Source organism: Pipra filicauda, unplaced genomic scaffold, assembly GCF_003945595.2.
Source record: "Pipra filicauda isolate LSUMZ 115617 unplaced genomic scaffold, ASM394559v2 scaffold69_size3009148_pilon, whole genome shotgun sequence".
NCBI lineage: Eukaryota > Metazoa > Chordata > Aves > Passeriformes > Pipridae > Pipra > Pipra filicauda.
In genome coordinates, this window is record NW_024104864.1 from 2,587,031 (window position 1) to 2,598,343 (window position 11,313).

The 11,313-nt window shown below is 46.8% G+C and overlaps 2 protein-coding genes across 2 annotated transcripts; one reads left to right on the forward strand and one right to left on the reverse strand.

Annotated features, from left to right (window-relative positions):
- Positions 1-1,147: 1,147 nt before the first annotated feature.
- Positions 1,148-6,671, forward strand: LOC113992709 (cystatin-B-like). Its single transcript, XM_027730290.2, has 3 exons — positions 1,148-1,555; positions 5,378-5,479; positions 5,880-6,671. Exons 1-3 carry the CDS (start codon positions 1,490-1,492, stop codon positions 6,006-6,008), a joined length of 297 nt encoding a protein of 98 aa, XP_027586091.1. The 5' UTR covers positions 1,148-1,489; the 3' UTR covers positions 6,009-6,671.
- Positions 6,672-6,952: 281 nt separating this feature from the next.
- LOC113992710 (cystatin-A-like) lies at positions 6,953-11,313 on the reverse strand. Its single transcript, XM_027730291.2, is given in 4 exon segments — positions 6,953-7,104; positions 9,377-9,478; positions 11,132-11,266; positions 11,269-11,313. Coding segments are annotated over 4 exon segments (411 nt in total). The 3' UTR covers positions 6,953-6,975.

An 11,313-nucleotide genomic window follows, 5' to 3' on the forward strand; every position in this document is an offset into this window, starting at 1 on the left:
TGGGAAAGCCCCATCCACCCTCACTGCAGTCCTACCTAGAGCTCTAGGCCTCCATCTCCACACGCTGCCCAAGAGCTGCTGCTGCAGCCGATGGCAGTGACGCACACTCTGGGCACCAGGGAAGTTCAGTAAAAAAGGACCCCTTCAGGAAGGCAATTTGCAACCAGACCCTTTCCCCATGCATGGAGAAGGGGATATGTTCTTATCTTGCCAAGTTCAGGAGGAGGTCTTGTCAGACAGATGCCCTGTCTGACCAAAGCCTGTTGGTGTGTCACACACTGACGAAGACAAGGTGAGGAACATCATTCTGTTGAAAGGTCAATCCTGAGAATCTCCATTGGCATGTCCTGCCAGAAGATGCTACATGGATGGCTGCCCCATCCCACCTACCATGGCTCAAAAACCCACTGGAAAGCACACCCCAGTGTGGTGTTTCCTGAACCATTTTTTAGTAAAGCAACAACAGAGTGGATCATCTCTGTGGAGGGATTTCCATCAGCAAATTCGGCTGATGGGCTGGGAATCATCCCAGCAAAGAGCCTGATCCTCCATCCCCAGTCTCCTCACAAACTCGGCAGAGCTCTGCCTGCCCAAAGCTTCAGCAGAGCCCTTTTTTAATAGGTGATACCAGGGGAAAGAAACCTTCTTGCCCATTCTGGTTCATGCTTCTCATCATGTACTCCCTGTGAGTCCAGGAGCTCCATTCAGTTTCTAATATCTGTTGCCATTAAATTTAGGGTTATATTGACCAAATTTACAAAGGGATGCTGCAGAGTGGGAGAAGGGAGGTAGGTGCTTATTGTTGTTTTCCCAAGGAGTCTGGATGTTTAAACTGTAGGGACTGTAAAGACTGTTAAGACCTGAACATTCAGCCTGAAACCTCCCCAGGGGATTTCTCAGAACTGGATAATTCACCACCGCCTCGGTTTGCTGGCTGAGGAACGGCAAAATCAGCCTGGGAGAGGGAACAATGAGCATGGTGAACGAGGGAGTCCTGAAAATGGAATTTTCCACGCGGCTACCGAGAATATGCCGCTGCTGGAAAAGGCGACACACAGGAAAGGGAAAACGCATCAGCTGACGGCAGCCCTGTCCTCACGCAGGACTGTCACAGGGGCGCCGCCCGGTGAGGACAGGCTGCCTCTCTTCCGCCAAGGGAGCAGAATAAATTCTGCCGGCAGCTTTTATTGCAGTTGCTGCTTTTAGCTGTTTTTCTCTTTAATGGGCTGGCGGGCCAAAACCCCCGCGCCGAGCTCGGAGAGCGCCGGTCCCGCCGGGCTGCGCTGAACCGCCCCGGCCTGGGCGCTGCCGGGGCCGGACCACCCCCCCACCCGCCACCGCCTCGCCCCGCGGAGCCCCGGCCGCGGGTTCGAGCCGCGGGTTCGAGCCCCGGCACCGCCCCCGGGCCCGCCCCCGGGCCCGCCCCGCCGGCAGCCGCGGCCCAGCCCGCGGTGGAGGATCGGGGCGGCAGCAGCGGAGCGGTGCCACCATGTTGTGCGGGGGTGTCTCGGCGGTCCGTCCCGCCACCGACGAGACGCAGCAGATCGTGCGGGAGGTGAGCGGCCGGGGCGAGCCCCGGGAGGGACCCGCGGGCCCGGGAGAGGGGGTCCCGTCCCGGTGCAGGGTCTGTCGGGGGGCCGGGGGTGTGCTCGGACATCGCTCTGCGCGGGGACAGCGCCGGCAACCCCCCGCAGTGTAAAAGCCGTAGGGAATTGGGAATGCACGGAGCAGTGTCCGGCTCCCGGAACCCTCCGTGCTCCCTCCTGGCCTGGCGTGGCTCGGTTGACTCCAGAGGAACTGTGGGCAGGGCGGAGTGCGCAGGGAGGGCCGGGATGCTGCCGGCTCCGGCCCTGGAAGTGCGGGAGATGGGCTGCGGCCACCGGGAAACCCAAAATGTGCCCTGTCCTGAGCTCGAGGAAGGAGCTGACATGGTTCTTACAAAGTCTAAACCTTGTGCTTACGTTTGTTTTTTGTTTTGTGTTTGGTGTTTTGTTTGGGTTTTTTTTAGTTTAGTTTGGGGGTTGTTTTTTTGGGGGGAGGGAGTTGCTTGGTTGGGGGTTTTTTTGTTTTGGGTTTGTTTGGGGTTTTTTGGGGGGCGTGGGGAGAATCGGGAAATAAGCAAGAAAAGTTACTCGCTGCTTCTGCTATTCCCCAACACAGAATTCAGCTCCAAGCACTGCCAGCTCCAAATCCTGATACTGTATTACTTACAGTAACTTAATTTACTGCTCATGTGTTAATGGAGCACGTACTTTTACTCTAAAAATGCCAATGTACAGCTATGTTTCATGGTCCAGTTTCTGTAATGGATGGCATGTGGCAATCTAGTAAGGAAAGATGAAGGGCAAGCTCCATCTTCTTATGCTCCTTGTCAATGTCCCGGGTTTGTTCCTAAACACTTACAGAGCATCCAAAGGCACAGCAGTCATTGAAACTATCATTTAACTTGTACAATCTAATGATTATTTGCTATAAAAAAAGAGACCGTTTGCAGTAGTAAGCACATTATTGAGAATTGATGAGAGAGTCACACTTAATGCTTTGACTTGAAAAGGCCTACATATCATGTTAAAGCTTATGCAAATATGCAATTAATGTTGCACGTGGTCTTAAAACTAGTTTTGAAATCCTGACTGTCTGGCAGACTGCAGTGGTTTGATAATCCAGAAATAAAGAGTGTGAAAATAAACCCCTCTTGGATTCAGAAGCGGACAGAATTAACTAAAAATCTGGCATTTTCATTTAAATCATATAAATACTTCAGAGTTTGTCCAACTTGTTTTGACTGCCAGTTTAAATTATTTAATGAAATACAAGTGGAAAGACCGAAAACTGAAACTTGCTAATGCAGTCATATCCTCATCTGGACAGACTGTGGAGAAAACATTAGTTTTGTTTAATCTAGGTAGACTTCTTAAATCGTTTTGGTTTTTTAAAGTCAAATCTTTGTGGAGATTTATTAGAGCCTGCCAGTTTGCTTGCCATAAAAATATTTCCTCTTCCTGCTTTTCCAGTTCTTGCCTTCATTGCACTGTTTCGTAAGAATCCTTGTGATGACTGAATGTCGTTCAGTTTTGTGACCCTGGCAAGTACTGCTGCTCGCCCAGAGCAGGTATAGTGTGGCACAGAACAGGACAGCTTCCTTCAGCAGTGTCTGGCTTAGGAGTCCCATAGGAACTGCCTCTCCACATCAAGGATTTCCACCCAGGGGCCTGTTCAGCCTTTGGCTTCTCACTGATAGCTGTGGCAGAGGTTCTTCAGGGTGATTTAGAACCATCTGCTTTTTAGTAGCTGTGCTAACCAAACCGGCTGTGCAGAGCAGTGAAGAGCCTTCATGGCCTGATAATTTTCAGTCCTGTGATTGAATCATTATTTGGGTGGGAAGGGACTGCATCTGCTGCCTGAGCACAGGGTGAGCAGCCCCAGGTTGCTTTGAGCTTTGTCCAGTCAGGTCTTGAAAACCTCCAAGGATGAAAATGCCACAAGCTTCTCTGGTCACTCCTGCTGTACTGCAGGAGTGTCCTCAGGGGAGAAGTTTTTCCTTATATCCAGTCTGAACCTCCAGTTTCAATTTATGACCATTGTGTCGCATTCTTCTGCCATCTCTCCTCAGTAAAGAGCCTGACTTCTTACAGGTACTGGAAAGTTTACCTTAAAGCCTTCTCTTCCCCAGGCTGAGCAAGCTCATTTTCTTCCTCTCCTCACAGCATGCGTGCTCCAGCCATCTGAGCTCATGGAATGCTCCGCTGAGCTCACTACAGTTTATTGACATCTTTCTTGTGCTGTAGACCCAAAACTGGACACATTATTCCAAATGTTCTCTAAAAATGCCAAGGAAAGGGCAGCGATTGCTTGCTTCCCTTCTGGCTGGGCTCCTGGCTGATGCTCAGTAGTATGCTCTTACCTTTGCTACCACCACGACACAGTGCTGGCTTGTGTCCCCCAGGACCCCCACATCCACACTGAGATCATGAACTGCCAAGGTGGGCTGATACCAACCCTTTTGGAGAGTATTTGCGTCTGGGATCTCCCTCTCCATACTGAATCAGAGTGCTCATTTGTCACATGCTGTGGTGAGTCATTGCTACTATAACACCCTGACAAGCTGGCAGCTGCATGTGACTCTGAGCTGCCTGCATTCATGGAGCCCAGTGTTCAGCTTGCTGGTGGAAGTACAAAATGTGCTGAACTGGGGCAATTTTGAGACCTCAGAAACCAACCTTGCACAATGCCTAGGGTTGTTAAAGGAGCACGAGACAGGATAAGGTCAGTGGGATACTTATGTCCACTCGGCTGCTTAAAATTTGTAAAAGTAGCTCTAGTGATGAAAACTGAAACCACTTGCTCTACCTTGTGACTCAGGGGAAGGGGAGGAAGTAGGACTGCCCAATGTTTTCTGGGGCTGTGCCCCTCATTGCATCTTAGCTTTGAATTCCATATGGCAAAAAAACAACTAGAAAAGTGTCCAAACATCATCATCTTGCTATCTTCCTGTTCATAGCCTGGAAGAAGCTTAGAGATATGGCCTCTGAGATAAGATGAAAAGTATGTTCACAGCTCCCGGGGACAGGATGGTCACTGGAATGGCACCAGAGTTTGGTCCTGTGCCTTCAGGGTGCTGGACAGGTGGAAGAACATACCATGTTGCAGGAATTGTTTCTGTTCCTACTTCACCTAGAGCACTGGAGCAGTGGCAAGTTGGCACTCGTTTTTCTCCAGAGAAGCAGATGGGTGGGATTCATGCAGGAAAGCAGATGCATTTATTCCCCTTGAATTTAGGAAGGGGAGGTACAGGATATAGCTAGAAAATCTGCTTGCTGCTGGTACTGTTGCACTGGGAGTGGAGGGAGGACTACACAATGAGGCCATGCACGAGGTATGGCTTGGGTAGAACTGCACTTGCACCAAGCACTCCAGGACAACTCATCTTGCCCTGGTAAGCAAAGGCTGAAATTTGACTAAGAATTTACCATATAGCCACGATATTCTAGACAGCCAAGCATGGTAGAGAAGAGCCGCAACTCACAAGAGTTCATGCCTCCCTCTAGGGTATTCAACAAGTCATTCTGACTTCTTGAGCACTGATTTGCATTTTGAAAACATTATAGACTCCAGCAGACATCGGAAGAATTGTCAAATAAGTGTTGTGCAGACTTGGTGTCAGTCTGTGGCAACTGACTCACGCCACACTCAGCTTTGCCACCTCCCTAGATTACTGGTCCTGCTCTAACCCAAAACTTAACATGATGCATTTTGATATTTTAATAATGTGGGAAATCAGGAACTCCTGGGAATTCAGCAGCAGTGACCTGTAGGCCTTAAGTCCTAAATACTTGAATCTTGCATCAGTCTTAAAACAACCTATTGTTTTCTTAAGGTGAAATCTCAGCTAGAAGAAAAAGAAGGGAAAACCTTTGATGTCTTCACTGCAGTGGAGTTTAAAACTCAGATGGTTGCTGGAATAAACTACTTCATCAAGGTAGAGGGCACTGGGACTTTTTTTTTTTAATCAATGTGTTTAATCTTTGGAATGGTGGAATTTTTCCATTACTTGACCAGGGAAGAATGCTTACGATTTGGCCTTGATAAGAAATTGTGCATTAAAAAAAAAAAATTAATAAATCCACCTCTCAGCCCCTTTCCCTGACTGTGTGAAATAGAGAAATATTCTTACTTTCATTTTCATGGGAGGATTAGGTGATATTTCCACAAAAATCATGGCTCCCAGTCTGGTTTAAAACAAGATCACACCTTCTGAGGCGATGGTTTTCCTTACTGCCTATCTGCTTCCCAATCCTCAAAACACACCAGTATACACCATCCCTCCTGCTGAAGGCTGTTCTCACTCCATGGATCTCACTGGGTTTCATGCTTTGCAGGTCCATGTTGGCAATGATGAGTTCATGCACCTGCGGGTGTTCAAGAGCCTTCCCCAGGAGAACAAGCCGCTGAGCCTCGACGGTTACCAGGGCAGCAAGACGAAGCACGATGAACTGGCTTATTTCTAGCAAGCTTATCTTGTCCATTTTCCTAATGGTTTCTTACGTGCATTTTCTATAGGCTGAGAAATGTTGATTCCTGTGCCAACAAAGGAGGGAAAAAGGTGTCTTTTTTAACGTAATGGTGGGAAAAAATTATTTCTTTCTGTCATTCCTTTCCTGTGCAGTCTCTAAATTTGAGAGTCATACAGCTGTCCTATTACCTGCACTAATGCAAACACAACTTTAGTTGCAACTTAACTTGGACTTCAGTCCTGTTTGTGGACTTCCTTGGTCTGGAAATCAGAAGGGGAGTGACACTAGTACTTGTGTATTTGTAGCAAGAAGCAAGAGGAAAGCCTGTCTTTTCTGTGCTGTTTTGCAGCTGTGAATACATGTGTAGCTTTAAACTGTACTATGTATTTTACTGGCAAAGACATGAAGAGAGACTTGAGCTGAAACAATTTTGCAGGGAAGGGATAGAGGGTCACAGTACTTTGAAACAAACATTCCCTTGGTAATCATGTTCATCCTCTTGCAGCAGTAGCATGTAATGTCCCGTAGAGGGTGTGTAAGTATAAAAAACCAAACCAGCTTGCTTATGTTCTCAGTCCTATGGAAAAGTCCTGAAAAGGAACTTATGCTGGACAAGCATTTCTGTATTAATAACAGTAAATATTTCTTTTGACTTGACATGGCATATTTGACTGGTGCTTCAGTGCTCTCTTTACTGCTTTTCAGTATTAGTTATTATCTTGCTCTGAGGTTTTTTTCCACGTATTTTTTATATTCCAGATAACCTTATGCTTATTCTATGCCTTAATTAGAAATACTTTATTTTAATCTGATGAGAGACCAGATAACAAGAAAGACTTCTGCAGGTATATCAGCAGAAAAGGAAAATAAGGACAATAGTTTGCAAAACTTATTTTATTTACTGTCACAGGGAAAACCCCCACACAACTTGCAGAAGTGAGGCACAGTTTCTCATCGACTCTCAGAAGTAGGTCAGGGGATCATCTCTGGTTTTGCCAGTCTGAAAACTGACAAGGCTGGGACCTTGGTTCTCATGAGGAAGACTCTGAAACACCTTTAAGTGGGCATATGTGCCATCAGAAACTTGGACCTAAAAACCAAGAGCAGGAAAGTGAGGAGCATGGGTTCAAAGCAGGTTCAAACAAAAGGATGCTCTTTAATGTTCTTGAAAGAATATCTTTGCCCGGGAGCTTAATTTTAGATACATCTTCATTTTTACTTCAACAGCTCTTAACCAAGTCTGGATAGTAACCAGTGTCAGAAACTGTCTACACCTGTCTAAACCTTGAGGTTCAGGTGAAGGGAAAGTGAGCAGGACTGCTTGGGGGTGGAAGCATCAGAAGGCACAACAAGAGAAAGGTTTTGGTTGTTCCTGTTTCAGTCATCAAGATGCCAGCACACCAGCACACAGCTTCTTGGCACATTGAGGGTGGGAGACAAGAGACAATGAAGAAATCTTAATGAATGAGGGGTGGGACAAGATGCAGAGACAGTGTCACCTACTAGAGGATACAGAAAGATCTATCCAAAACTAGCACATGGTCCTGAGAAACAATGACAACCTGAAAGCCAGGAGCCTTTGTCTGCAGAGTTACTCTAAACTGTTCAGTGCCTGAGTGGGCAACCTGACACATCTTGGTGCTTGTGGGCGTGCATGTGTGTGCCTGAAATAAATACTTTTTCAAAGAAATTCACCTTCCCCTCCAGAAAGTCCTCACATAAAGACTTGATAGGAAGCTGTATCATTTCATTCATACAGCCAAGCACAACAGGCACTAAACTCTCCCTCTGTGAGGTACATAGTATCAATGGAAAGTTTAACGCCTTAGGCACTGTTTTTACATGCTTTCTGGTGGCTGCAATGTACCACTATGTTTGTCTTGGTCTGGATTACATATCAGCTACATGTCTGCTGGTAACACATTAGTGATGTGGAAGATTCAGAAATACAAAAGAATGAATCTTGTGACAGAGCTTGTTCCAGTTACTGCTAAAATGAGTAACTGTTTCCCATCACAAGCAAAGTTGGAAAGAAAAGACAAATCATGTTTTCAGTGTTAAAGGTGGATTTCTTCCAAGTTCAGTTACTTGTCAGTCTTCATTTCTGAGTAGTTTGGTCATGAGACATAGCAGGGACAGCAGACAAGTATTTTACATTGCCCAGGTAAGCAATAAGATGGCCCTAAGGGAAGAAATGCAACTGGGCATGACTTCTAGCTGTACCTGTAATCTGTATTCTTCAGTGTTTTGTCCACCAAGTGAAAGCACATTTCACAGGAGCAAGGGAATGGTAAACATCGTTCATGTAGGTAAGACTAGCCACAGAAGAGATAGTCTGTCAGTACAGTCCCCTGAGCACAAATAACTGATAAGAGTTATTTTAAAGAAGCACCTGGGAAAGAAGATGTTTGGCAGTGTCTGTCCTTCCTGTCATCAACTAAATATGAGAAGCGTGGAGCAAATGCTCACCACATCTCTCTGCAGAATTACTCTCCCCCAGATGCTACCAGGCAATTTCTTTCCTAAAACAATTCCAACCCTTGTCAGGGGAGCGTGTCCCACCAGGCACATGTCCCCACACACGTGGGGTTTGAGAGACAGCAGTCCCATGCCATGTGTGCTCTGCTCCAGAAGGCCAGCCGGCTGCTCAGCAGTGCTTGCTGGCCTTCAGATGCAAACCACACCCAGCAAGTTCTTCCGTGCTACTTCACAGAAAGCTGCTCGCAGCCATGGGTAAGGTTTTCTAGTAGAGGATGAATGGTGCTCTCAGAGGGATCTAAACTAAGCAGGACCGGTTTTTCCTCCACAGCAGAGAGAGGGTTTGGAAAATACAGAATGAACCAGCAGGCAGGCAGTACCTCCGCAGCATGTGATGCGGAACCAAAACATCAACACACCTGCTTGCTTGCAAAACTAGTCAGCAGACTATGAGATGCTTGCCCTGCATTACAAAATGGACTCTAACTCTCCATCTGATCTTCAGTCTGACTTCAAATTCAGCATAGTAAACACAACAGGAGGTCACAGACACAAGAGGAAAGCTACTTTGCTTTGAAGGGAAACAGGAGAGCAGAATTACAACTTGTTTAAATCATTAAGTTGGTAAGTCTTTGAATGAGATTATCCTGAGAAACTTACCAGTCCCATCTGAAGAAGCCTAGTGCATATTTTTGAGGTTTTTCTACTCCTCTTCTACAGTAGTGCCAAACAGCACCTGGAGATAGTCCCCAACTCTATTAATCATATCATACTCACATAGATGTTTTTCTACTACATTTGCTTCTCTTTCCAGCTCTAAGCGACTCTGCAAGTCACCTATAGTGTTTAACAGCAAAGCACTCCCTCTTATAATATATACAAACCTTAATAAAGTAGATTGTCCCAGCAACCACTTGAGTCCTGTATGCTATGGCTCTAAACATGGCACAGTTCCTGTTTTCCTTGCTTTCAAATTGTGGCTTCACCTGTAGAAAGAAAGGGGAAAGTGACTGGCAGGTTCATATTTCAGCTTTTCATTCACATATATCACACATACCCCCTTAGTGAAATAAATCCAGAAACCCCACTCTAAATTAATTTACACCAAGACCTCCAGCCTCTTTCCTAGCAGTGCCTCCAGCATTCTTTAAAATCCTGTTAGAATTAGACTTCCTAGCTTATTTCCCCTAACTCAAAGGTGTCCAGCTGAACTGCCTGTCCCCTGCTCAGTATAGCAGAAACTGCTACTTGCTGCCCTTTGAATTCCATGTCAAAGGAGATAGCCTGTAGTGGTGCACGGGGTTGTTGCGACCCAAGTGCAAGACCCAGCACTTTGCCTTGTTAAACCTCACATAGTTGACCCCAGCCAATCAATCCACCTGTCCAGATCCCTCTGCAGAGCCTTCCTGACCTCCCACTCAGCTTGGTGTCATCTGCAAACTGATTGAGGGTGCCCTCGATCCCTTTGTCTGGATCATCAATAAAGATATTAAACAGGACTGGCCCCAACACTGAGGCCTGGGGAACCCCACTAGTGACCAGCCACCAACTGGATGTAACTCCATGCACCACCACTCTCTGGACCCAGCCATCCTGAAAGATTTTCACCCAATGAACAGTGCACCTGTCCAAGCCATGGGCTGCCAGCTCCTCCAGGATAATACTGTGGGAAATGGTATCAAAGGCTCCAGGTAGACAACATCCACAGCCTTTCCCTCATCCACTAGGCAGGTCACCCTGACATAGTAAGAGATCAGGTTGGTCAAGCAGGACCTGCCTTACCTAAACCCTTGCTGGCTGGGCCTGATCCCCTGGTTATTCTGTACATGCTGTGAGCCTTGCACACCAGGCACAGGGAGTGTGCAGCAGTATCGACCAACGCCTTCAGCCACACCACTTCCTAGTTTTGTTTCCTCAAGGAGGGCCTACGTTATGCTTTGTGTAGTTGCCAAAGGGAGAAGAGCTCATCTTTCAGAGCCTTGAGGGTGAAGGTAGATGGGTGGAAACATGAGATGGGAGACGCAAAAGGAGTTTTCCCATGCTATGTTGTTCCCTTTGCATTCCTCAGGATGCACTTTATACTTGTTTTAAAAAGAGCTGCTGCACTGCAGGACGTTAGAAGTTCTGCAGAGCTGCTTCTCATAGCTGCTTCCAGGACAGGATCACTGCCTGTAACCAACTACCTGGCAACTGGGCTCACTGGCCTGCCTTTTGCCAAGTTCACCTTGCCCCACGGGCTCACCAGCAGGCCCTGCATCACAGCTGTCAGCCTAGAAGACAATGCCAGCAGAGAACACACTGTTTAAAAATAGCTTTCTCCTGAATATATAATTTTTTAGTCCATACTAGTATGTGGTTTGTCCTATCCACATCCTTTACTGAGGAATTATTTCTACCAGGTACAACCTTCTCCCTTCAAATAGCCACCTCTCCTCTCTTTTCAAACAAGCCCTTTCAGTGCTGGCAGAGCAGAGCTGGGCTTTGAACTACATGTTCAAAGGTAGCCAGTTCAGTTCACTGAAGGTAGCCAGTTTAAACCCTGCTTCAGTATCAACACCTGGTCTCCCAGCCTTCACACAACCTTCTGCACTCAGCTCTTTGCACACAGAGACTTCATTTATAGACAGGGTGCAACTCACCTGGTTAACAATCTGCTGGATTTCTGGAGTAGCAGCCTTGGTGTCAGATAACCCCCCAGTCATCATAGTGGCAGATGCCTTCTCTGAAACGACTGGTGGTTCTGAAATGGATGATTCTGAAAAGGGAAGTTTAGCATAGTCTGACCAGAGTCACCAGGCATCTCATATATATACATAAACAT